The sequence below is a fragment of the Cryptomeria japonica genome, chromosome 6 (assembly GCF_030272615.1).
Source record: "Cryptomeria japonica chromosome 6, Sugi_1.0, whole genome shotgun sequence".
In the NCBI taxonomy this organism is placed as follows: Eukaryota; Viridiplantae; Streptophyta; class Pinopsida; order Cupressales; family Cupressaceae; genus Cryptomeria; species Cryptomeria japonica.
Window position 1 is genome coordinate 172,007,769 of NC_081410.1, and position 27,210 is coordinate 172,034,978.

The 27,210-nt window shown below is 36.8% G+C and overlaps 1 protein-coding gene across 1 annotated transcript in view; it reads right to left on the bottom strand.

The window, feature by feature from the left end:
- Positions 1–4,652: 4,652 nt before the first annotated feature.
- Positions 4,653–27,210, bottom strand: part of LOC131071801 (uncharacterized) — a 39,491-nt gene continuing 16,933 nt past the window's right edge. The window contains exons 3-6 of the mRNA XM_058007760.1: positions 27,030–27,209; positions 5,600–5,757; positions 5,136–5,246; positions 4,653–4,983 (exon numbers count right to left, since the gene is read on the bottom strand). Coding sequence (XP_057863743.1) covers positions 4,914–4,983; positions 5,136–5,246; positions 5,600–5,757; positions 27,030–27,209 — 519 coding nt within the window. The 3' untranslated portion in view covers positions 4,653–4,913. The remainder of the gene's footprint in view (positions 4,984–5,135; positions 5,247–5,599; positions 5,758–27,029; position 27,210) is intronic.

Sequence of the window (27,210 nt, forward strand, 5' to 3'; positions counted from 1 at the left end):
TTGCATAATAATGATGTTCACCATGTCCTATCTTGGTGAAATAAGCACACTTAGCCTTGTCCTTCTTAGATGAATACCTCTTGGAAGAGGAGGAAGAATCTAAATCTTGTGCATGAGACTTTGAATCTAGCTTAGTAGACTATTAACCTTTATTCTTCTGCTTCTTGTGTTTCCTTGTAGGTGTTTGAACAACCAAAGCTTGGGATTTGGAACCAAAAAGTGAATCATGTAGTGGTAACTTGGCTTGTTCCCATATCAAGCACTCACAAAAACCTCAAATAGTGGCAACTTGGCTTGGATCCTAGCAAAGTACTTTGTGAGAATTGCAATGAACCAAGCAATTTGTAAGTATGATAGTAAAAGGACATTATACTTAATTTTGCATGGGTTTGAAGAATAAAATATAAGATCTTATTGAGAATAACAATATTCATATTGAAGGTGTCAATAATAATGGAACATTTTATTGTACCTTCGTTCCAAACTTGGAAATTTATAACAACCCATTCCCTAACCATGCTAGTAATGTACAGACGCAAAATTTGATTGCTATCAACCATGATAGTTTAGATTATCACTACATCGATTTGTAGATTGCATTGCAAACAAATGCTATTGTGGGAATGATACTTTATCAAGTTACAACTTCTCCCTCACATGGTACTCCATTGATGACATTTTTCAATTAGGAGATTTTGTAGAATAATCATTATACTCCATTATATGTGATAGGAGAAATTCAAGATAACATCCTTACAAATGCTACAAATCAATACAAGATATGTAGTGAAGAGTTCCTAATCTCTAACATTGAAATTGAATTCTCAAGCCCATTTAGGATTATCCTTAAAGATGACTAAAGGATTGTTCGATTCACACTTTGGATTGTGTCATCTTACCTCTTAATATTGGACCTAAAGAAGTACAAATATTGTGGCATGGTATTACTACTTCCAATAAATTTTCTATATAACTTGCTAGACCTTGGTCACAACACTCGGGAGTTGTGACTTTTGTTGTGCACAAAATTTCTCATAAAGGTAAAGTCATAAAACTTACACAAAATTCGTAAAAGCCTCTTGTAGAATTGGGTCATTTAGTTTGGGCACTTGCATTTCTACTCGCAATGACCCTCCATATGAAAGTGAAAAAGATCTTCATGGAATATATTAAAAGCAATTGGTACAAAAGAATAGAAAGAACAAAAGATGGTAGCAAATCAAGTTGAAATGCATCCTCATTTATTCCAACAAAGAAGAACAATAAATATCATACATAAACTAATGTTTCGTGAAAAAAACTACTATATGGATTCCAAAGAAAGATGTTGAAGTTAAATAATTGTCAAATCTTTCTACACAAGTAACTCCAAAGATAAAGCAAAAGTGACCAAAGAAAAGAACACTTAGTATTCCATATTAATAATATTTTTATAAAGAGAAAAAAATCATATCAAGAAGATTTTGAAGATTGAAAGAGCTTATGTAGTTAAAGCAAGCAAAAGAATATGATAAAAATCTTTTGGGAAGTCAATGATATATTAGAAGAGGATCTCACTAGATATGTTCCATAATACATTGAGCACTCCTCTATATGCATCTATTTTTATGTTTTCTTACATTGACTGTATTACCATCTTATTTATTGTGTTTTTTCTATTTTCATTTTATCATATGTATTGTGTTTTATGTTTTATATCCCCACCTAGGGGAATCTTTCAATATTACCTTTATTGCCACTTATGATCTCTTTATGCATCATGTGTCTCACTCTCCCAATTAATATGTTTCTTTATCCATTTATCTTGTATGTGAATTACCATTATTGGTTATATTGTGATCTTATATTTTCATGCTTTACGACATTTTTATACTATACATTTCTGATACCTTCTAAACATCATGACCAATATGCTACTTATGATCTCTTTATGCATCATGTGTCTCACTCTCCTAATTCACATGTTTCTTTATTCATTTATATACCTTTCCATATATCATGACCAATATGCTTCTTATGATCTCTTTATGCATCATGTGTCTCACTCTCCTAATTCATATGTTTCTTTATTCATTTATATACCTTTCCATATATCTTGTATGTTAATCACCATTATTGTTTATGCTATATCTTATATTTTCATGCTTTATGACATTTCTATACTATGCATTTCCGATACCTTCTGAACATCATGACCATTATATTCCTTATGTTTATCGTTATCATTTATTATGTTTAATCCTATTCTTGTTTTGCATACTCAATTATGATTCCATGTTTATGTTTACCACCTTGTCATGCCTTGTTTTTCATATTAATGCTAAACAATCATATCATGCTTTTTATATGATCACACATTTGAGACCCTCGTTATGACCTCGTGTTATAAGTTTCATGAATACTTCATGATCTTCGTCTTTCCTTTTAAGCCATATTTACTTTATGATTATGGGCAACATTATACCTGATACTCACCTCCAATTTATTATCTTACACGATGGTAATCTTTACATATACCTTAATTCATTTATAACTATCGTTATTATTATTATCATTTTACTCTTCATTTCCTTTTCGGTGGCAACATATATTGTTACAAATGGTTTTCGTAAGGTGACGTGTTGGACAATAACTTGTCTTTATATCCAAATGAAGTTTGTTTGCACTACACATTGTCAATGTGTAGAGATCTCTTCCATTACCACATCGTGCGGATTTATATCACATTTCATGGCTACATCACACATATCTATCACATGCCACCTTGTGTGGAGTATAAGTCACATTGCTAAATTGTTACCTGCATCGTGTACAATATTGCATTACTACATCATGTAGAATATTTCATAGCGCTTTCCATACGTGAGAAATTTTTCCTTCTTTCTATTTTTCCTAGACTAGTGTGTCTATGACAATCATGTAACAAATGCTACTCATCGTATACCTTTAATTGCTTTACAAGTTTCAGTGGAGCACACATGCCAATAAGTGCAAAAAGAATTACCATATATCATTTTTCAAAGACGAGTGTCTTACGAGTGTGAATATATTTTGAAATGCATGTTCATATTAGATTCACAAATCACAAATCAAAGTGGAAGCAAAATATAATGGTGAAATTAGCAATACCCTGGTGGAATGTGTTAATATAGTAGCATATCAACAAGTGCCATACCCAAAGCCATGGTCTAATCCCCATCTATCTTTATTAACCCCCATTTACACCAACTCTTGATCCATTGCCATTTAATCATCATTGGACCCTCATTCACACTTCCATACATTCACTCCGTGCCTAGAAATTAGCATTCTACTCAAGGATTCACTTCCGAGTGGCTGTGGATTTACCTGGTTCACTCCCCCAAGGGATGAACCCTAAAGAAAAATAATATTTATGAATAATAATTATCATTTTACACAGATTCATTTTTGAGTGGCTTGAAGGTGACCTAAGGTGTGTATGAATGAATGAACCTCAATCAAAAAAATTCTAAGTTGAAATTTAAACTTCACACACATTTATGCACAATGTTGTTATATCATTATATTTATATATCATTATACTTAAAAGCATTTAATGAGCACTTAATTTCCTATGGAGGAATAACTGGACCACACATTGACTTCTAAAAGGCAATAAATAATTGAACCCACATCATCACATAGGCCATCTACACAAACTACACCTAAAAACATAATCTGGTCATACTAAGTATCACTAGTTGCTTTTTACTCCGGTATAGCTGTTTTAATTCTCTTTACAATGATTATTTTCCTAGCATTGAAGAATCCTCGTGTTGGGCACTATGTACCTTGCTATGCTAGAGCAAATTAACCTGTCTGAGACACCTGAAAATAATTAACCATTTACCGCAGAGATACATATCTTCCAAGCATTGTGACTACATACTGTACTACGAAAGAAGATATATGATATATCATATAAGCAAAACCTGTCACCCATAAGAAAACCGAAGTTAATAGGCCTACTGAACCAGGGATTCAAAGTCCATAACGTAGCAGCCATGAGAGTAACCTGGGTGGGTAGGTGAATGTGTCGTTTCACGAAGGTGTGTTGTTAGAATTTTGAATCTCCCAGAGTTGAAAAACTTCAACATTCCACCGACTTTGGCCTGGAATGAATGCTTGGTAACAGAATTTTTCATGCTGGTGACTTCAATATTTGGCAAGCTAAACGTCCAGATGTCTTGGATGGCCTACAAATGTGAGAATTTCACTTCCTAGATTGTATGCATAAATCTATCATTGTAATAGCCAATGTTATAGTTTTTCCTATGCATTGAACTGCCACGGATAGATGTTTAACCCAACTTCAATTCTATATCCAAACCACACATCAATATTTACCCCTTAACACTGCGCGTCAGGTGACAAAAAATACCTGCAGGATGGATAATAAAATGAGCTTCAGTTTAACACAAATGCTGTAAAACATTGTCCTAACAGATTGCATAAAAATTAACATGCATATAGAAACCGCATGAAACAATTATTCTAGATTGCCATCACGGAAGCCATTCTGATGTGAGACTAGAAAAGCAGCGGTACCAGTACAATCCAGGACGGGTTAGAATCATGAAGATAGTGCTAAAAACAGAAACATGAACTTTTGTGGAAATTTAAGGCAGGAATGAAATAAATGAAACTTCACTTTGCGTAATTTGTGATGAATCACAAGTGCTTTCTCTTCATCTAGCTAGAGTTAAAAAAAAGAGCGCTTTGACTGTGACGACTTGACTATCTCATAGGTACCCTTAATTTTGGTAAGAGGTGGCACTTCTGATGACGAGTAATAGATATTCTTACTTACGTAGATATCTGAAAATATACAAGTGTATACGGAAATGTATAATAATTCCTTTTTTCATATGTACAAAATCAAAAGATACACATCAAGAATTCGAAGCTATAGAGTCTGCCTCATTTTGTTCACATACATTCCCTCGACACAAGGGACATACCCTGCAAACAAACATTAAAATAATCAGCATTTAGAGTCCCCATATTATATAAGAGGGAAGTAAAGCAAAGCTGTAACTTGTTTCAGACCATGAAAGTAATTGGCAATAACAAAAGACTTTTTAATGCAAATAGTTGAGTTCTTGAACAGCCACCTGTGTATTTCTTTTAGCCATTTATCAACACATGTCATATGGTACTCATGATGACAAGGCAAAACCCTGATCTTATCTCCTTCCTCATACTCTGCAAGGCAAATATAACATCTGGCACCAAAACCAATTTCCCATTAAACAAATTTCATTACCAATGCAAATTTGTTATGCCATGACCAACAGCAAAATTAATGGACGTTCCTTACAATGAAGCACTAAATTTTAGGGGCAACTTCAGATAAAATAGGAGAATAATCAATGCACAATGTCAGGACATTACAGTCAGAAACAACATACATAATTACTAAATTCGTTTGCTGCTTTTTGCAAAATACAACCAATAAAGAAAAAAATATCCAATTGGCTACTATCTTTTCAGAAAACTGCTGTTCTAATTCTGAAATCAAACAAACTATGGGAATTACTTGCAATCAAAATCTTGAACAAAAGAAAAAACAACTTACTGTGCTGCTTCCTCAATTACATTGTCATTTTTCTCACGGTTTTTGTGATTCCTAATGGGAAACGAATCAACAACTGCCTCAGGTGCAGGGAGTGAGACTAGTGAAAGTGAAGTTGATTGTGAAAGGGCTACTGACTGTCGATGAATCTCATCTAGTACCTGCAGATATTGAAAATAATTTTTTTTCTCAAAGATTGCAAACACCATTTCTAAAAAGGTTTGAGAAACAAATGTGCTAAGTTGAGTATAAAAGCTGGATAAGCCTCACTAACTAGCAAACACTAGCATATCAGCATCAATTATAACAATGACTAATTTACTCAGCAAATGTAAGACTCAAATTTCTGAAACAATAAAACAGGTGATAAGAATTCATTACCAATTAGAAAAAACGTGTAAGCCATGGCACATTTGCCAAATGGCAATGAAGAGAAAGCATCCAGAACAATAAAAAATTATCATGCTAATATTTTATTTATCAGATCAAGGATATCCAGTAAACACTGCAATATTATCATTATTTCAATTCAGACAAGAATTACCTGTACTCATAAGGTCAAGTATGTTTCATACATTTTCTCTTAGATTTAAAATTGAGATTTGGGAACTATTGTAGGAAACCTTTCTCTACACATTGTAGGCACTTCTTGTACAATTTACATGCGCCATGTTTCAGACATTTACCTTATTCTACAGTTCATTGGTAAACATATGCAGAACAAAAATCAGTGGGTGTCGGTCACTAGAAGTATCGATTAATAAAGCAACTGAGCAGCAAGACTAATTACACTTACATCCAATGGGCAGGATTGTCTAATGACTTCCTGGTTGGGCAGTCTTTTCTTTTCCATTACAAAAAAAAAATGATTGAATGAATGAATGTTTTTTAAATGTCCACATGAGGCCAAACAGCCTATGGGACCCACAGATAGCTAGCAAAAGAAGCATGCAAGGCCCAAAAAAAATACTTTGACTACTAAACCTCCTTTTCCTTCTACATCTTGGATCTTTTGCTATGTATCTTGATTAGAAAATCTGCAACTCTCGTTATCTTTTCTTCATTGAATAGGTTACTCAAGGTGCTTACATTTAGTGTTTCAACATAGTTGGCTTGAATATCATTGTAAGCTGGACACTCCATGATGTAGTGCCATTCTGTCTCCACCACCCCTTGAGTGCAATATCTACATCTTCTATCTTCCCATTCCTCATTAGATATCATCCATCTTCCTGTTTTGCATCTAAGCTGATGTGAGTTGGTTCTTATCTAAGCAATTAACATATTTGCCTTCCATTTTATGTCCATTCCTATGTAGTTCTTTTGTGTATTGGCATATGTTGGATTGAAATGCTTCATATAGTATTCCTTTTTCCTCCCCGTTTGACCTGCCCACATATTTTCTTTAAATTTTTCTTGCACATACTTTTTTATTTCTCCATTGTTATTTGGGCAATCTTCCATGTTAATATCCCACCTCTTCATCCATTTAATGTTTTGTTTCATCCATGTACTCTTCCTCCTCTCTAGTTTCTCTCCCGCTGCCATTTTTGGCCAGTGATGTATCTCCCTGTTTTCTAACCTTCTTAAATAACTTAGCAGCCGGAACATAGCTGATGCCTCAATAGGAAAAGTCCCTGCTTCCACTACGACAATCTCATATGGGATAGATGATTTAATCTTGAGGCTAGTTGTAACTAAATGTTTTTGTAATCTCTCTATTTGTCTCCATTTCCTTGCTGAAGTGCTGCTGCCCCATACCTCATATCCATATAGTACCACCGGAACCACAAGAAGCCCAAAAAGAGATTTCTTAGTTTTCCAATCCCATAGCTCAGCTCTTCTACATCTATTTTGGAGTGAGCATAAGGCTTTCCATCCCCCTTGGATCCTTTTTGTTCTACATGTTTCCCAGCTGAGTTTATTGTTGGACGTCTAGACCAAGGTACTAATATTCATTGACTATTTGTAAGAGGTTGCCCTTAAATCCAATCAGTAGCAAATTATTTTGGGTTTCCTTGACATGCTTATAAAAACCACCTCAGTAAAAGAAAGTTTTTGCTTGCTTATATCATGAAATGTAAGTTAATTAGCCAAAATAGATGTTAAACAAGACTTCAATTTTATATCTAACCACCTCTCCTGTCATTTAAATCGCATACAGAATTGATTATAATACTACCCTTTGTCCAAAGCAAATCAAGGTATAACTAGATTCAGCAATCAATCTAGAATCTCAATTCTGGAGTTCATATTTCCTAATTATTATCATGATATCCATTAACAAACAGGTTTGTTTTACCCAGGCAAATCAATGACATTAAAATACTTTTCCAGAAAGAGACTGGATAATTTTGCTTAGTGACAATTTCAGCTCTATCATTAAAGTTTTAAACCATTTCTGACCTTTTGCCATTCATTTTGGATATTCAGCTGCATGATTATTGTTGAAGATGTCCCGAATTCACAAAAATTATAAGTTAACCATAGAGATTATAAAGTTGGATTTGACAACAGAATGTCAGCCATCAATTATCCATCAAGGCAACCTGCAATTATATGTGCTCTGTTTTATTTAAGCTTATTCAGTGGCACAGTATCTAAAATAATTGCAGAGGGATATTTATCGCAAGAAACAGGAGTATAAATGGCAACCTAGATTACCAGAACACAGATCCTTGATGGATACATCTGTACATAAATCTATAAAAAAAATAGAAATTAAATTGAACGAAAAAATGCGTTTTTAGTACTGCAATGATTTTTATAGACGTAACTTAAATATAAAAATTGTTCACATTAATGATGATTTCAATACATAAAGGTTGCACAGAAAATAGACATACTTGTTCATGTAGCTAACCTTCATACCTGGATAAAAACCAAATACATACCCGGATACAACCCATGCACAACCATTGCCTGTGGCAATACTCTGATATGACATGAAATTTTCAGAGCATCTGACACATATCTTTTTTACATCCATAACTATCTGTATTAAATATGTATAAAACAGGTATTCTGAGAGAATGGTAGCTTAGATTGCAAGCTTTGGTTGGATCTAAGATATATCATTTCAAATGGGTTGGAGGTGCTAACAGTTGCAAGATTTCTGACTATGGTTGGATCCAAGATATATCAATTCAAAATGGTTTGGAGGTGCTGAGTTGCAAGATTGCAGGCTATGGTTGGAACTAATAAATGTCATTTCAAATGGGTTGGAGGTGCTAATGTACTGTCCCCTTTTTGGGATAACCTTCTACTTTACCCTAAATTCACAAATCCAGAATGAAACAAGGGCAAACATAATTAGGAAAATAATTTTCCTTTAAGAATAAGATGAGATAAGCCTATTTTTCGAAAACTGCAATGAGATTAGAGAACAATGTAGATATAACTCATGAAATACATCCAATTCTAGGTTTAGGATATATATATATTGATCTACACAACCAATAACAACAAATATGTGGAAACTCAACCATAACGAGGGTTGAGTTGGAAGACATGATGAGGTGCCCCAAGTATCCTCTACCCTAGGCCCAACAGCAAGACCTTATCTTCTATGGCCTCATGTGGTCCTTAACCAATGGTCCTGTTGACGTGTATTTTGTACACAATCATACACAGAATAAAATACCCAAGGGTACCTTATCCTCTCTTGAATAAAGTCTCTGATTGCTGAAGATGTCGCAAAAAAAGGATCAATCAGGGTGACTCCAATGTTCTTTTATGTAGGGTCTCTACGTGTGGATAAGCACCAGTGGTCGTTGTGAATGCTGTTTCATCAAGGGGCCTTACGTTCTCAGATTTGCAAGAACAGGATTTCCTAAAACTAACAAGTTCTTCAAAAATATCAAAAGGTAGAGTTTACAAGGGATAAATTCTAATCTAATCCTATGAATGACCTAATGTAGGTTAGACTTGGCAAGATTCTACCAATTTCAATATTGCCATGAAATAACAACCCAACTGAAATTGATGCGATCTTCTAAGGTAACAAATGATTTTTTCAATTCATCAAGGATCATGGACACTACCACAAAGGCACATATCCAAAGCTCAATGACGATTGAAGGTTTAAGTAATTTAAGTATTTCCAAACTTACGTTGTCCACACAAGAGTTAAGTGATTTTGCGATTTAAGGAGGTCGGGAGAAGAAGGCTTTGTTCATTGAATATAACTTGAGCCGTCTACGAAGTTGAAAATCAACCCAAATTGGCTAAGGCGCTCCTGTCCTTGACCAAGGGACCAAAGCGAATTTCGAAGGTAGCTCCTGTCCCTCTCCCAAGGACCAGAGCGATTTTCCCTCAAGACAAGTTTTGGACCAAGGCAAGGCGAATTTCAAGCTTGAGATGAAGGAAAGAAGGCACAATCAACCCGTTGAAGATAATTTTGAAGGTTGCAAAACGCAAAGTAAGCCCATAATGGCCAAGGCGCTCCTGTCCCTCTCCAAGGGACCAGAGCGATTTCCTCATAAGGCAAATTTCCCGCAAAGTTAAAACGAATCTCATGTTTTGGATGAGTAAAGGAAGGCCTAATCGCTCCATTGAAGACAAATTTGAAAGTTGGCAAAATACAAGTGAGCTTATAAATACAAGATCGCTCCTGTCCCTCTCCAAGGGACTAGGGCGAAATATAGATTGTCAAGACTTCCCTTCCAAGTTTGGTCGGATCCAAGCCAAGGCGCATGATGGAGATGATATTAGGAACACTTCGAAGAGGAACAAAGTTGCGAAGACCACGAGAACTTGATGGAGATGGCCAAAGCGCTCCTGTCCCTCTCCAAGGGACCAGAGCGAAATATCCAAGTATGCCTAATTTTAAGAAGCCACTTTCGTTTCAAACATTCAAGATGGAGTAAGCAATAACATTTTACGCCTTGAAGACAATTTGATATCAATATGATTGAGGATTTGCGCCATGGACTAAAGTTCGCTCCTGTCCTTCACTGGAGGACCAGGGCAATTTCTATAGAACTAGTCATTTCCTTCCAAAACCATGCCAAGGCAAGGTCATGCAAAGTCTAAAATGCTTTTCGAAGGACGATGAACAAGGAGTTAACGTCAAAAGTTGACTAAATTCAAGCTCAAATGCAAAGTTCGCTCCTGTCCTTCACTGAAGGACCAGGGCGAAAATCCTTGGGATAGCTCAGTTAGTCTTGAAAAGCAAATTGGACATGCATGAAACGAACAAATAGAGATCATTGATTGCCTCACATCATAAATTGACAATTTGGAAAACGAAGACCAGGGCTAAAATGCATGAGGCGCTCCTGTCCCTCACCCAGGGACCAGAGCGATAATTTTGGTGTCCCAAATATCTCCCATACTAGGCGCCAACATCTTTTTGAATTGCATTAAATGCCAAATTCGATAAAATTTTGGAATATTTTTTAATTAAAATTGGCATTTAATGAGTTCGCAGGAGGCATTTAATAATTGAATTTAGCCTTTTAAAAATCGAAATTTAATTGCAAAGGCATTTAATTAATTAATTAAATTATTAAATGAAAGGAATGCGCTTGGGGTTTTATTTTAAATATTTTATAAAGGTCGGCCTCCTTTTTATTTAGTTTTGTTTATTATTTGCTTCATTTCCACCAAGTCGGCCTACTGGAAATTGCCAAGGTGAGCGCCTATATAGTGGAGGGGTGTTGAGCGATTTTAATCCATCATTCATTCATTTGTTCAAATGCGATTTGGAGAAGCCATAGAAGGAGCGAAATCTCATCCAAGGAAAGGTGTGAATCTTGATCCAAGGAGAGGTGTGAAATCTCAATCCAAGAGGGAGTGCGAACTTTATTGGAGGTAGAGCGAATTGTTCCTCAAGACGTTGAAAACCCACAAGGTGGTGAAGTTGATGAAGGAGGCGCCTTTGCTAGAAGATTTCGATCTTCATTTTGCCTAACAAATTCCTTAATTTTTGCATTTTTTTTTAGAGCTAGTTCTCCAAGAAAGGTATGGTGAAGATCTTCCTAGCCCAATTTTGAAATTTTTGAAATTTTGAATTTCCAATTGCATAATCGTCATATTTAGGAAATGATAATTCAAAGATTTATCATGAAGTTTCCTAACTTTAAAGCTTAAACTTAATCTATATTTTTACGTTCCAAGGTATATTACTCATTATGAAATGTTGTGTAGGTGTCGAGATGACGACCCCAAAGCCAGGAGCATCCACCAGCCGTCCAGCCCTCATGAAGGAAGATCAAAGGAATGAAGAAATGGAGACCAAGATCGTATCAAAATGGAGCAACATTGGAGATACCAACTTGGGAAACTTCAGTGTGAAGAAGTTTCGAGAGGTCCCTTACATTGGCAAGCCATCACCTGTCGCAAGGAGAATAATTGAAAGTGGCATTATCAAGGCAGCCGGCTTCCCTCCTGCAGTCCAGTGCCATGAGCTGATGATCGAGTGTGCCCGCCATTATGACCCACAGTCAAGATCGATCGTGTCCAAGGAAGGAAACACTTTGGCTTATCTTTCAGATGAGGCTATCAGTGAAGCTCTCCATCTGCCAGAACATAAAGATATGATTTACAAAAGCTTGGAAGGAGCTAGATCTATGTACGAAGATGATCCAGACACTTGCTTGAGCATCATCAACAAGAATTGGCTACTCAAAAGTCGTCCTCGCCTGAGTAAGATTCCCAATACACCACATAGGATCGACTTCCAGGAGGAGTACAGAGATTTGATAACCTTACTCAATCGAGTTACAGGGGCTCCTCAAGCCTTCTATTTCGAGAAGTGGATGTTCTTCTTCATCCAAGTGATAGTTCAAGGAAAAGGAACAATTCATTGGGCTAGAATTATTAGCCATTGCTTGGACGTACAGTTGAGAAGACTGAAGGCTACTAAATCCTTCCACATGAGTTCGTACATCATGTATGCCTTAATCAGGAGTTTTGAATATGCAGGATTACCTCACAGAGGAGCAATTGGAAGAGGACCTGGAGAAGTCAGAGTTTGTGACTCTTATGTTCATTCGCATCATCCACCTGGGAGTAATTACAAGTTAGTCAATGATACCTTCACAATGAACATCACCAGGACACTGCAAGGCGGGATTCATAAACGGCTATCTCAGGAGGCACAGGAACTTGTAAAGAGGTATGGTGCTTGGTTTATCCAATTCCAGAAGTTTACATATATTAGAGTTCATGGGTGTCCTTCACCTCCATATATGTTGCCAAGATATCCGACAGACAGGATAGTACTACTTGAGGTGACTAGGCAACTGGCAGCTTATGCAAAGGCATTCAGACACAGGCATGGGAATGGAATTCCTGTACCTATCATATTAGGAAATTCAGTTGAGGTATGTCCTAATGTTCCAGCTTTAGATGATGCAGAAAGGGAGTTGGCCTTGTATTCGTTTTCATTCTTTTCATTGAGAGAGAATTTTGATCCTTATGGGCATATAGAAGAGACGGTAGAAAATACAAGCATGAATGTCAGGTATAAGACTTTTGGATGAATCTCTCAGATGATTTGGAAGTGAAAAGAAAGATGCATTCCAGATTGCCTTTGGATTTCATCAGGAAATGCAAAGTTTACAGAGTGGCCGATCAAGCTCAGGACAGTGGTAGACACCTCCAATCCTCTTATGATAGAGAGGACAAGGCAGTAAAGATAGATTGGAATGAACCTGAGGTTGTGGACTTGAAAACTTTGATGGCTCCAGTTTTGTCTTGTACTTGCAGATGGGTTGATGTGCAACATCAAAAGTTGAGAGAGCAGAATATATCAATGACTTTTACTTTGGAGGAAAGGTCAGCAGAAGGAGCAAGCGTAAGTGAGGGCCATCCTCATCCTAGAAGCACAAGCGAAGGCAATCTTCACCCCAGAAGCGTAAGTGAAGGCAATCCCCATCATAGAGGTGCGAAGAGGAAGGAAAGACCTGAGAAAAGAGAATCTTCCAAGAAGAAGCAAGAGGCCAATCGAGATCGCTCATCTGGCACATCTTCTCGACGAGAGAAGAGGACACTTGAAGTTGAGAAATCTATGGAGTCAATGGTTCAGAATGATGGACATGAAGGAGGACAGGCATCTCAACGTTCATCAAGTCAATCTCCCCAAGTCAATGAGCTACATGAAGACCAGAATGACGATGAAGCGACGTCTCCTCTCCGGAAAGAAGAGTCACTACCTAAAGAAATACAAGTTAGAGAGACAAGGTCCGCCATTCCAGATTGGTTGAAGGAGAGATTAACAAGGGTAATTGTGATTGAAGATGAAGATAATGTGATTGATTTAGATAGCCTTGTTGGAGATTCTCAGAGAGTGACAGAAAAGAAGAAGGCCACCAAAATGTCCAAGATGATCAGAGATGAGACTGGATCCAGGAAGTTGCAGATAGCTACACCGGCAGTGGACAAGTATGAGGGTGAAATCCTTGTAGAAGAATATGATGTAGAAACCGTTGAGCTTGGTCCACTCACCACCGAGCAGGCACTGGATGAGGCAACTGATTCATTTGAGGCACTTAAAGATAAACTTAAGGAATAAATGGAAAAGAGTAAAAAACTTGAGAGAGAGGTCGGTGCTTGGAGAAGCTACTTTAGCCACCTCAGTCAGCCCTTGGGACATCAGGATCCAGCAGTATCTCCTATGCAAGCACTTCCCCTTGAATCAGTTGGTGAAGCAGAGAAAGTTAAGAGCTTGGTCCAGCTTATGAGCTCTTGGATTGACAAATCCCATACAGTTGCCATTGAGTTTGCAACAAGAATGATGCAGACCATTCATCGGGCTATCCAAGTCCTTGAGATCATCCACAACCTAATGATAACAATAGCCACCTTTGCTCATACTAAAGATGTCATCATTCCTATCCTTCAAGTAATCAGGCAGACATCGAGGAAGACCTTAGCACAAAAAAAGATAATGGATGGAGGAGCTCATAATTTACTCCAGTGGTCTACTTTACTCCAGATGAAGGAAGTTCTTTTCGAGGAAACCAGCGCCAAATGCAATCAAGTGGAGGAGGTCATCCATCCAATCCAAGACAAGGTATTTGGGGTTTTATGCACTATTCTTGGCAGAAGGATTGAAGTTGAGACAGATGTGGATCTCCAAGAATTAGAAGAAAGGGTCAAAGTCATCTTTTGCAAAGGTGAGAATGTTATTACAGATGAGCAAAGAGATCAAATGTTTGCTACTATGCTCCTGATTGAGAAAATTAAGGAACTCGAGCCTGAATGGGACGCAACTCTTCTCAAGGCCTTTGATCAGATTATTCACTTGGAGGAACGAATGAGGAATCTTCCTGAGATTCCTATGGCTGAGATTGAAGGAATCGTGTCCAAATTCATTGCATATGCTAAAAAGGAGCATTGGAAAGGGAACAAGGTTCTAGAAGAAAGGTTGTTATAGATGACATAGCACCTTAATTATCATTGGTCTATGATTCCTAGATTTTTGTGCCAAATTAAATATTTGGCTATGCATTTAATGTTGTGCATTAAAAAGGGAACTTTTGTAATGAAACCCTAATTAGGGTTTAGGTGTCAGAATCTCAGTCGTTGATCTTCTTTCGATCTGGGCCGTTCATTGTAATTGAGGATGCTATATATACCCTCACTCATTTTCATTTTGTAATTAGAAATTAGAAATAGAGCAATAAGAAATAGTTAGAAGTTTAGAGCTTTTGGAGAGAAGAAAGTTATTTTGTAGCAAGATTGAGTTTGAAGAAAGAATTTCAAACAATTGTTGTCTATTTTGGCTTTGAGATCAATAAAATATTGAAGTTATGGTGTTTTATTGCAATTCTTGTGGCTATCTTCATGGTTGTTTACTTTCTTGAATCATTCTTAGTCGAAGTAGTATTTAAGTTTGAAAGGACTAAGTGTTGGGCTTGATTTTGGTGAGGTTCACGTCCAAACCACTAGCTTCTTACTGACTGTGGGAACGCCTTGTGTGGTCAACTGGAAATACTTAAATTACTTAAACCTTCAATCGTCATTGAGCTTTGGATATGTGCCTTTGTGGTAGTGTCCATGATCCTTGATGAATTGAAAAAATCATTTGTTACCTTAGAAGATCGCATCAATTTCAGTTGGGTTGTTATTTCATGGCAATATTGAAATTGGTAGAATCTTGCCAAGTCTAACCTACATTAGGTCATTCATAGGATTAGATTAGAATTTATCCCTTGTAAACTCTACCTTTTGATCTTTTTGAAGAACTTGTTAGTTTTAGGAAATCCTGTTCCTGCAAATCGGAGAACGTAAGGCCCCTTGATGAAACAGCATTCACAACGACCACTGGTGCTTATCCACACGTAGAGACCCTACATAAAAGAACATTGGAGTCACCCTGATTGATCCTTTTTTTGCGACATCTTCAGCAACCAGAGACTTTATTCAAGAGAGGATAAAGTACCCTTGGGTATTTTATTCTGTGTATGATTGTGTACAAAATACACGTCAACAGGTCCTTAACCATCATCATGATGGTAACATACCTAGTGAGGGCTTTACACCATTCCCCTCCATCGTATCAACCTCTCATCTCTGATGATTGATTCACTTCAACAATTGATCCATGTGGAGATAGTAGAGAAGCTACAATAGGGTGCCTTTGACCCTCAACCCTAGGCCCAAGGTTATGACCTTATCCTCCTTGGCCTCATGTGGTCCTTAACCGATGGTCCTTAACTGATGGTCCTTAACTATCATCATGAGGTGACCCCATGGTCCTTAAACAATGGTCCTTGACCATCTTTACGAGGCATTGTGCCTAGCGAGGAATCTCTCACCATTCCCCCTATTGTGTCCCTTCCTTCTATCACAATTGCAAACAATGATAAAACATACAAATTATAATCACGATCCTCAAGCATTATTCTCATTATGAATATACATAAAATATGTTAAAAGTTATAAAGGACATGGATGCAAAGGGAATAAGTTATATATATATGAACATTAGAAGAATATAAATAATTTAAGTGCGTGAATATTAATGATATATATATATGTCATTATATTATTTTAATTCATCCATACCAAATTGCAGCACTTGTATACTCCGTGCTGGGTTAATAATATTAAATTCCACTAATGTTAATTGTATTAACAATATTATTTATATTAGTAGTATTAATATTGAATTATATAAGCAATATTAGATTGTATTAGCAGTATCAATATTGAATTGTATTAATTAGATTTTATTAGTAATGTTAATTATTTTAACCACAATGAATTGTACCAATAATACTTAACAGCATCATACGAAATCACTACCAATCTGCACATTCATGCCGTAGAGTTTCCCAGTCAATATGACTGTCATTATTTCCTGCCGTATCTTCCTCTCTTCCTCTCCTTACTATCCCGTGTGTGTGTAATACTGGCTGTGCTGTGTGATGACTGATGATAACAGTCAGACTTCCTTTCCTGCCTTACTATTCCCGTATTCTTTTCTCCTTACTTCCCCCGTTTTTCCCTTGGAAGTGATTACTGCTGCCTCTTTAATAGGCCTTTAGGCTGAATAGATAGATCTCTTCGTAAATGAACACATCATTATTCTTTCTTAATTGCACACTTCCATTATTCATAATATTTGTTACTTTATACAAATTGTGCTTGTTTATTAATTATTTATTTATGAATCGATCAGCATAATAAAAGATTCCTTTTGGTTTATGTAAAGCACATAATAAGGATAATAATTTTATTAATTATAAGTACACAATATTTAGTTAATTGTAAATTGTAGATAACTCTTTTAATATTAATTGTGGATAACTTTGTAAATGAATAATATATATTTACTTAATAATAAATTGTGGATAACTATTTAATATTAATTTGGGAATAATAATAATCTTTTTAATAGTAATAATGTATTGAAATGATTAAAGTAATCCATAAAATGAACATATATATATGAACATGGTATAAGGAACATTACAGCTAACACTTGCAGACTACTTCCATGATTCATCTGACAAAGCATTTGGAGCAAAACTGGTATGACTACTGCGTAAGAATTTTTTTCATCGTTAAGTAGGCTTCTAGAAAGAAAATATTTTCTTATCATTCATTTTGAATTATTTATATTCACTCAAGCTTACCCAAGTAGAGTTATTAGGTCCCTACACTTACTTCACAATACTGAGCTCTTCTATAGAACCAGAATGGAGAGAAGGGACTGCTGTTATATCAATATTACTAAACACATGTATAACCAAAAGACAACTTACTATTAACATAAGGATATATAATAAGATAGGAAGGAGCAAGTTTATGGGAGATGTGCAAGTTGGCGTGGCTTAAACAGCACACACTAAGCATTGGCACTTAGTGTGGGCCCTTCAAACTTCCAACCCCGTTTCCATTTCCGTTTCCGTCATGCACGAAGATGTTCGTGTAGAAAACTGTCAGAGCTGTAGAAAATTGTCAGATCCACAAAAATTGTCCTTCATGTGCTCGTGCTCCATATTTAACTTGTATGCAATCTCTTGGTTTAATAATTATATTTAGATACAGATACGTACTACTGTTTTTAAGTAAGTTTTCGAAGTTTTAGTAATTTTTTTTTAATTTAATAAATTTTAACATAATTTAATTAGTTTTACTGGATATAATTTCATGTTATAGAGTAATCTTTAATATAATTTAGTTATTTTTATTCTGTTATATCTAGTAATATTTTATTATATGATTTTAAATTAGTAATTTTAGTCATATACATGCATATAAATAATTAATTGGTGAGGAGATTTTTTTTTTCACAGCAAATCAAATTATGGTATTGATTTTTTTTATCATACACAGTTGAATAATTATATTAATAACATAAAATAATTAATTGTTAATATAATTTTTTCTATTAATACTTTTTTTTTTCTCATTCATATATATACATATATTATATTCTTGTATTCAACATTTTTTTTTAATAATATTGTATCCTCTAAACACATTTATATAATAATATATAGTATTCTTTTATCCAGCCTCTTTTTTAATAATATTATATCCCTCAAACATTTATAATAATTAAAGATATATAATATTTTGCACACATTGAAAAAAGTTGAACAAAAAATATTATATATATGTATGTGCATATATAAGTGAGCAAAAAATATTAAAAAAACTTTATATTAACAATTAATTATTTATAGGGCTGGGGCCTAGCTCAATTGGCGAGAGCTTCCAGTGGTGGTAAAGCACAAGGTCTACTCTCCCCCCAGCCCACATAGTACCAGAGGACATGTCGCACCAGCGTCACTGGTCACGTTAAAACGTTTACCCTGTGCACTGCAGTTTATAGGGGGTGCTATACCCAATTCCTGCAGTCTAAAAAATTTTTAAAAAATAAATAATTATTTGTGTCAAAAAATTATTAACATAAAATTATAAACAATAAAAATAATTAAATCATATTAAAAATGGTTAACTTTCAAAAAAATAAAAAATTACTAAAAGTTTGAAAACTTAGTTAAAAACAAATAACCTAATATCATAGAAGTACTAACAATCTCCTATGTATATATTATAACTCTTAAAGCAAAAGATTCCCTATGGGTTAAATAGGGAGGAAGGACAAGTTAAATGCCGAGGAAGAACAAATTTCTGCAGATGTGACAGTTTTTCACATGCACGTCTTCACGGGAACAGAAACAGAAAACGGAGTTATAATTATGAAAGGCCCACACTAAGCATCAACGCGTAGTGTGTGCTGTTGAAGGCATGCTGTGCAAGTTGGCAGGGTTATATACAACTTCTTCTGTAATCAGACACTCTCAGAAAGACCACAACCTGGCGAAACATGTGCCATACCAAAGCAACAGCCCAAATGCTGTTGTTTTCTTATGACTAACCATTCATGGTTTAAAAACTTGAAACACCATGAAGAAGACAGCCTAGTCAATCTCCCCTGATCCAAACCCAAGAGATATCTAGGCAACATAGTAAATGAGAAATCTCCTGTGCTATAAGGGGTGAAAAATTATGTCTATAGCATGCACACAAATTTGTATCAGAGTACTCAAAAAATAAACACTAATTTAAACTTGTATTTAATTAAACTAGCTGTCCATGAGTATTTGAGAAGAAGCAAGTCTTTTGAGTAGATTAAGAAGAAGACAGATAGGTGGTTTAAACAGTTTAACTTTTAAACACAGCTAAATCCAGGCACGTTCTCATTACAGTATCATGGACTGTGGAAATCTTTGTCTCAGTTCAAATTCTATCTATTCAAGATCAGTTTCATAAATGACACTGGTGTTATAAGGATGCAGAGATCAGGCAGCAGCTGAGTCTGGCACTGACTTCATGCCTAAAAGCAAATAAATAAAGTGAAACCATATCAACCATCAAGATATTGATGCTTGATCTTGACCGTTGGTCAGTGCTGGTTTTGAGTTTGGTACAATTGATGGAGCAAGTATTATTTGGTGCTGCCAGCACTGCTGTTGGAAATGAGATTGATATTAGTGCTGTCGCATATGTTGCTGCCAAAAGAGACACTGGATAGAGAACCAAACTTTGGCACTGCAAACAAATTTGGTGCACTTCCAAAAGCAAAGTGAGAAAAAATGCTCTGAATCTGCTCCCTAGTAAAACCACTAGGCTTGCACATGGCCACTAATCAGCATTTCCAGTACATAAAAATTGAATACATCATTCCAGGTGTGCTCCATCCTAACCCTTATCATCTGATCATGTTAAACAATTGGCAAGGTGGATTGCCGCATGGAATGGGACTGTCTCCAAGCAAAAGCATATGAAAAAGACATAGGAAATGGTATCCAAACTTGAGATACAAGAATCAAAGTTCAAATGCATGGATCTTTCGTCCGATTTGAGGAGAAAAGAACCATATGACCCTGCAACTAACAAATTCAAATATTCAAATGCAGTTTTTTCCAGTGTTCCACAGGGATGCGTCCCCCCCCTTTTTGGGCGCGTCCCCCCATCAGAAACGTCTCGGGGACAGGGGGATGGGGACGCAACGTCCCCCGCCGTCGCCACCCAAACGCCGTTGGGACGTGTAGACGTCTCCGCGTCTCCCAGGGAGACGTGGAGATGTGGAGACATCTCCTGGGAGACGTCTAGGCGTCTCCCCGTCTCTCATGAGATGCCCAGGCGTCTCCCGTGTTCCCACGTTTTGCAAACCGAAAAAAGCAATTTTTAAAAAACATGTGCCTTTTGGGGGGGGTTAAGGGGTAACCCTAATTGGACGTGGGCCCCACCCTACCCCCCAAAACAACACAAAAGCATGTTTCTTTTAGATTTCACTCTCATTTTGGAAAACTGATTTTTTTTCTAGCAAGCTGAAGAAGAAAAACTTGAAGAAGATTGATTGAAGGGGTGAGAAAACTGATTGCAAGCATGATAGGAGCTAGAAGAAGCAAGAAGAAGAGGAAGAGGAAGAAGAAGATTCTTCTACATTTTGGAGAGATTTTTCAAGCAAAAGGTAGGGTTTTTCAACTTTTTCTTGTTTTTTTTTGTTTTATTTTCTGATTTTCATTGTTCTATGTCATTTTTGGATTTTTTTTCCCTATTCATCTCAAGACTCAAAATGAGATTTGATGTTGAATCTTGAGGACATCATTTTGCCCTCAAGATTCAACATCAAATCTCATTTTGAGATGAATAGGAAAAAAATTTAAAAATATATTGTTAAACTAGGCTGATTTTATTTTTATTTTTATTTTGTGAAATGCAGTGTCAATTTCACAATGAGCTCCCAAGGCATGAGTGAAGATGACATGGAAATCCATTCTCATAGTGAGAATGATTCAGAATATGAACCTGAAAATGAGGGGGGTGACCATGGGGCTGATCCTGGAGCCCAATCTAGTTCTATGGCGAGTGCACCAGCTAGTACAGGTTGCCCTTCAGAGTTGTTGGCAATTGGCACCATATGCTAGGGGTCATTTTGATCCTAAGTCTCCTCTAAAACAGTTTGCTTCACAAATATCAATACAAGGCACATCACATTCAAATGGGGGAACAAGGAAGTGGAAGTGCAATATTTGTGACACAGAATGGTTCGGTAGCATTAGTAGGGTGAACGCACACTTTCTGTTTTGGAGAGTAAAAGGCATGAAACATTGTAAGTTTTTGGAGGAAGCCAAAAATATACAGTACAGAATTGAGTTTAACAGGCTTTGGGGGGTTCCAGATGACACAAATATTTCAATGCCTACTACTTTGTCTGCTAGGGCAGCACTTCAGGGCAACCAGAATGTGCCACATACTTCTCATGCTTCGCAGACGGGAGGAATGATGTTTGGATCTCCATCCACTTCCACTTCTACTACCGCCAAGGCTGGGAAACATAGGTTGCAAACACCACAGAGCAACCCCATTGCTGATATGTTTAATGTGCAGCTGAGAGATGAGATAGATGAATCCATTGGCAAGTTCTTCTTTGCCAATGGCATTCCATTTCATGTTACACAGTCTCCTTATTATAAGGAGATGATGGCTATGGTGGCCAAGGGAGGACCATCTTATGTGCCACTAGGGGAGACAAAAATGAGGACCTCGATCTTGGATAAATGCTATTCCAAGATCAATATTTTGATGGAGAAGATGAAGGCATGTTGGGTGGCATCGGGGTGCAGCATAATTATGGATGGGTGGACGGACATTAGCCATCGTCCACTCATCAACGTCATGGTCACATGTGCAGAGGGCCTATACATCCTTAGAGCAGTTGATTGTACAGGGCATCGTAAAGATGCTGATTTCCAGTTTCAAGTCCTCAGGGAGGCTATTGAGGAGGTTGGGCCACAAAATGTGGTCCAAGTAGTGACAGATGCAGCCCATGTGTGTAGAGCAGCAGGGAGACTCATTGAGGCAGCCTATAGACACATTTGGTGGACCCCATGTTGTGTGCATGCCATGAACAATACACTCAAGGACATGGGGAAGATAGACTGGATTAGAGGAGTGGTCACCGATGCGAGAGATGTGCAAATATTTAACTGCAACCACCACACTTCACATGCACTATTCAGGACCTTCGCGAAGAAGGAGTTCTTGAAACCAATTGAGACTAGATATGCATCCTATTTCATTCTCTTGGAGAGAATGATTGAGTTGCAAGAGGCATTGCAACTCGTGGTTATGACTAACGAGTGGAATAGGTGGGCTGAGGCCAAGACAAAGCAGGGGAGAAGGGTGAAGGAGATAGTGAAGAGTGATGTGTTTTGGACTGATGCGAAATACATTGTCTCCATCATTTCTCCAGTATTCCAGGTGATCAGATATGGGGATGGGGATGCACCTAACCTTGGAGAGGTGTATGAGTGCATTGACTCTATGCTTGCCCAGACGAGGATTGTTGTGCGAGTGAAGGATCCCTCTTTAGCATTCTACAATGAGCAAATCCAGCCTATCATTCAGCGTAGATGGGACAAGTTGAACACTCCTTTGCATATGGCTGCCTTTGCCTTGAATCCTAAGTGGTACAAGGCTAGACCGGGTAGACTGACACCGATTCAGGATGATGAGGTGAAGGCGGGTTTCTTTAGGTGCATAGAGAAGATGTTTGATTCCAGAGATGCCGGCACAATGCGCACTGAGTGGGGAAGATTTGCCACTCTTAGAGGTTATTCAGATGCGGCAAAGATGGATATAGACACTATGGCACAAGAGGACCCACTTTTATGGTGGAATTGTCATGGCCCGAAATCTTTGACCACCACTCTAGCCATCTGTCTGCTATCCCAGGTTTCCAGTTCTTCAACTGCTGAGAGGAACTGGTCTACATATAGCTTCATCCACTCTCTTAAGAGGAACAGACTTACCTCTAAGAGAGCAGAGAAGCTTGTGGTTGTACACAGTGCTTTGCGTCTCATGGACCGCAAGACACACGTGTACAAGGAGAGTCCAGCGGCACGATGGGATGTAGAGCCAGAGGAGCCTTCACAGATTGATGAGGATGATCCTACCACTTCAGATGCAAGGCTAGTTGGTGTGAGCTTGAGAGACCTTGATCTTCAGGAGTCCAGCAGTTCCAGTGGGGAGGAGTTCGCAGATGATTAGAGGCCTCCATTAGCTACATTTTGAGTTTTGTCATTTTGTCTTTGACTCTAGTCTCTTTTGTAATGCTATTGCTACACGTATTTGTATTTGGCTACTCATTTTAATGATGAATCATGTAATCATCTTTATTATTATAGATTTTGCAATGGCATTAGATATTCGTATTTTCGTTTTCCTTTTTCGATATTCATATGATAGAAATGAGAAATCTCCAATTTGACAATTTCATTTGTCAAATTTTATTTAGCATTTAGCAATTAGTATTTACTAATGTAAGTAATCTTGGTATTTCCTATAGTTTCATTTGAAATCTAATTCTTATACTGTTATACATCTTTTCAAAACTAGTTTTTCAAGTACTATATGTATATGTATATGAGCACCACCACCCCGCCACACCCCCCCCCCCCCCGCGTCCCCAAATTTAGGCCCTTGGTCCCCCCATCCCCAACGCCCATGGAACACTGGTTTTTTCAGCTGAGAAAATCAAATACAAAGGAAAGCACTGTATTGGGTTAATTACTATCCTCATCCACATTTTGTCTAATCCTCCTCCAAAAGTTATGGGCAGTACACTAAGGAGTAAGGATGGACTCTTCAGGTGAGGATAACAAGGTTCATTACTCCATTTGAAGAGCAGTGTTGGTAGCTCTACTCGAGGTGAGTGAAGAAAACTTAACCCTGTATCTGCAAATTTGTGACAGCTAACGTTGTGAATCTCATTTTAAATAATGCATTTAGAAAAGATGAGTTTAAGACAAAACTTCAAGGTCTATAAATACCCATTTTTGAGAATATAGGTTTTTGTAGATGGACTAATATTAGTTCTAGTTGATATGAATTCATTGTCAGATGGCAAGGCATGTATAATTTATAAACCATGTATTAGAAACCTATTGATTACTGGACTTAAAATGCCTAATTATAATGTAGATTGAGCACAACATAACTTGCAACAATAACAGAAATACTCTTTTCTTTTTTTTTTCAATTCAGAAAACAAAATGATGGGATAAGATCAGCTCAGTCTTACTTTGTTCTGGCATTGGCACACTAAGGATTTCCAAGCAGCTGGAGCAGTTGAGAAGTTTCAGTGTTATTTTTGTTTTCCTCCAATTTAATTCGTTTCATATTATAAGTTGCTGTCATGCAGTCTAGAATGCAAGCTACCAGGAAACATTTTCAGGATCACCCAACCATGCTACTTATTCCTAGTCTTCTCCCATGACCATTGTCAAATCTTGCATTGGCTCTTTCTCACAGATAGATGAGGAGGAGGCTGGTCTGGCATCACATGATTCAGAATTGTTATCAGTATCTTCTTTCATGACTATCTTTATTTCTCGTGGTTGTTTGTAAATTTGTAATGCTTGTAATACACATGGCATTTTTGTCTTGAGTCTCGACTTGTGTTCATTTTACTCAACTTGGATTAATCCCCATTCCCTTTGATATCTTAACTTTTCTCATTTTTGCTGCTGTGTTTTGAGTTTGCTTTTAGCTAGTAGCCTCTTTTTGAAGCTTATTTCCACTTACTCCGTGTTTTAATTCTATTGCCTATACTTTCAGTTCTACTAACCTATTTTGATCATCAATGGACAATTGAAATTGATAATTTCTTTCTCTGCAATTTACATAATCTGAGTTCCTTTGCATTTAATAAATATTTGAAAATATGCCATTAAGGGCATAGTGTGATGGTTAAGGTGTGGCACTGCTTAAACAGCCAGCCAGATTCAAACCACTGCTGGACCGATCTGTTTACAGGCTTCCAGCCCCCACTGAGCCATTGAGCTTGCAGGCTTGAATTTTGACTCTGTAAGGATAGGGCTTCCCATTTGTGGTCCCATCAGTGGAACCAGTTAGCACTCAGAATGATTCCAGTGGTCCAATAAAACCCTCAATTAACCAATCAAAAACAAAAAAATACACACAAAAAGGAAATACTTATTAAAAAGTGAATTCTCAAATTGTGAACGAAATAAGTATCTTTAATTAATAATCAGTTGGCCAAGTGAGTAGGTTTGCTTCTCATTCCATGTTCTAGGTGGCAGTTCAGATCACTCACATGGTCAATTCTGGACAAAATTCTAAGATTTCTGAAAATCAAAATTTTGGGTATTTTCTTAATTTTTTTATTTTTGGAGCCTGTCAGAGTGGAATTTGGCTTAATTACCTATCTTGAGATCATAAATAATAGTTCATGGCCTACGCTCTTCAACGCATATCTTAAGTTTGAATCCTGAACTATGGTCAAAGATTTATGACCCCTGCAAGTGGCACCTCCAAGATAACTTTACACCAACAGTTCATTTTAGTTTCCTGGCTATTTGTTCTTAAACTTAAGTTTCCTTTTGGGTTCCTAGGACAGATGTCGCCCTAATGGGGGATAACATATTGGTCATCAAGCAGAGACCTTCAATTAGCATATTGATTAACTTCAGTTTTGCATTTCAAAGCTATAAATTAGGTTGAATCAGATAAAGAACTCAATATTCAAAACATATATCTATCCCACTGAGATCACTCTATTTGTATGCTCTCTTTTGCAATAAAATTTCACCATATAGGCAATTCAGTTTTTTACAGTATTGGTCATTTTCTATTCTGTAACAAATAAAATTCCACAGCTAATGTGATTTTCCTTGAATTGTATCTGTATTTCAGATCATTGGAAATCATCGTGTGTTCCTAGATGGTCATGATTATTTTCCTTGGATTTCCCTTGAATGACATCTTAAACATAAACGTTTTTGTTCTTATTTTAGATATGGTTAGCTTTTTCTGGTTTGAAACATAGCAGAAGGCTGGAAAAAAATTCTGTTACAATCTGTTTTAGTACTCAACATGACAACCAGTACCAGTTTGTCCCTTCGTTTGGTGTTATCTGAATTTAACAAGTTTATCAAAAAATGTGAGATCAGCAATAAAACACAATATCATATATCATGGCTTTGAAATCCCATCACCCCCCAGCTTTGTTGCATGTATGTGGTGAGAGGAAAAAAGCTAAGCAAAGACGGAATAGTTGTGAATGACAATTACAACACAAGCAAGGCAGAGGTGGTCATCTAACAACCAAACTGAATATAGGAAGAGGATAACAGCATAAAAAATACCAAGAAGAGTAACCAACAACAAGATGCACAAAATGCAGTATGTTCATACAGCCATATAAAAGTTAATGCAATCAGGATGCATCTTCTCTACAAGAAACATATAGTCGACCCAGCATTATACCATATGATGTAATTAAGTTTTCTAGATACTATGTCAACTTTACAATTTGAACAAGAATGAGTGAGAAATGCTGGAAGCACAAATGGATCCCTTAAAACTGTATGTGAGATGTCTCAACATTTCCATGCAGGATAGACTCAAAGAAAAGTCTAGGAAGGCAGAAAACTACCTCAAATAATGCTTCTGCAAGCATAACTATACGAGAAATGCTTGCCCGTGTACTTGACTCTTCTGTCATCACATAAGCCTCACAAGAGCACCTACCATCTGCATGTAGACCAGATGCACATCTGCTTGAATGCCCAAAAATGCCATCAGAACTACCACGTAACCTTTGCAAGGCCCAAACC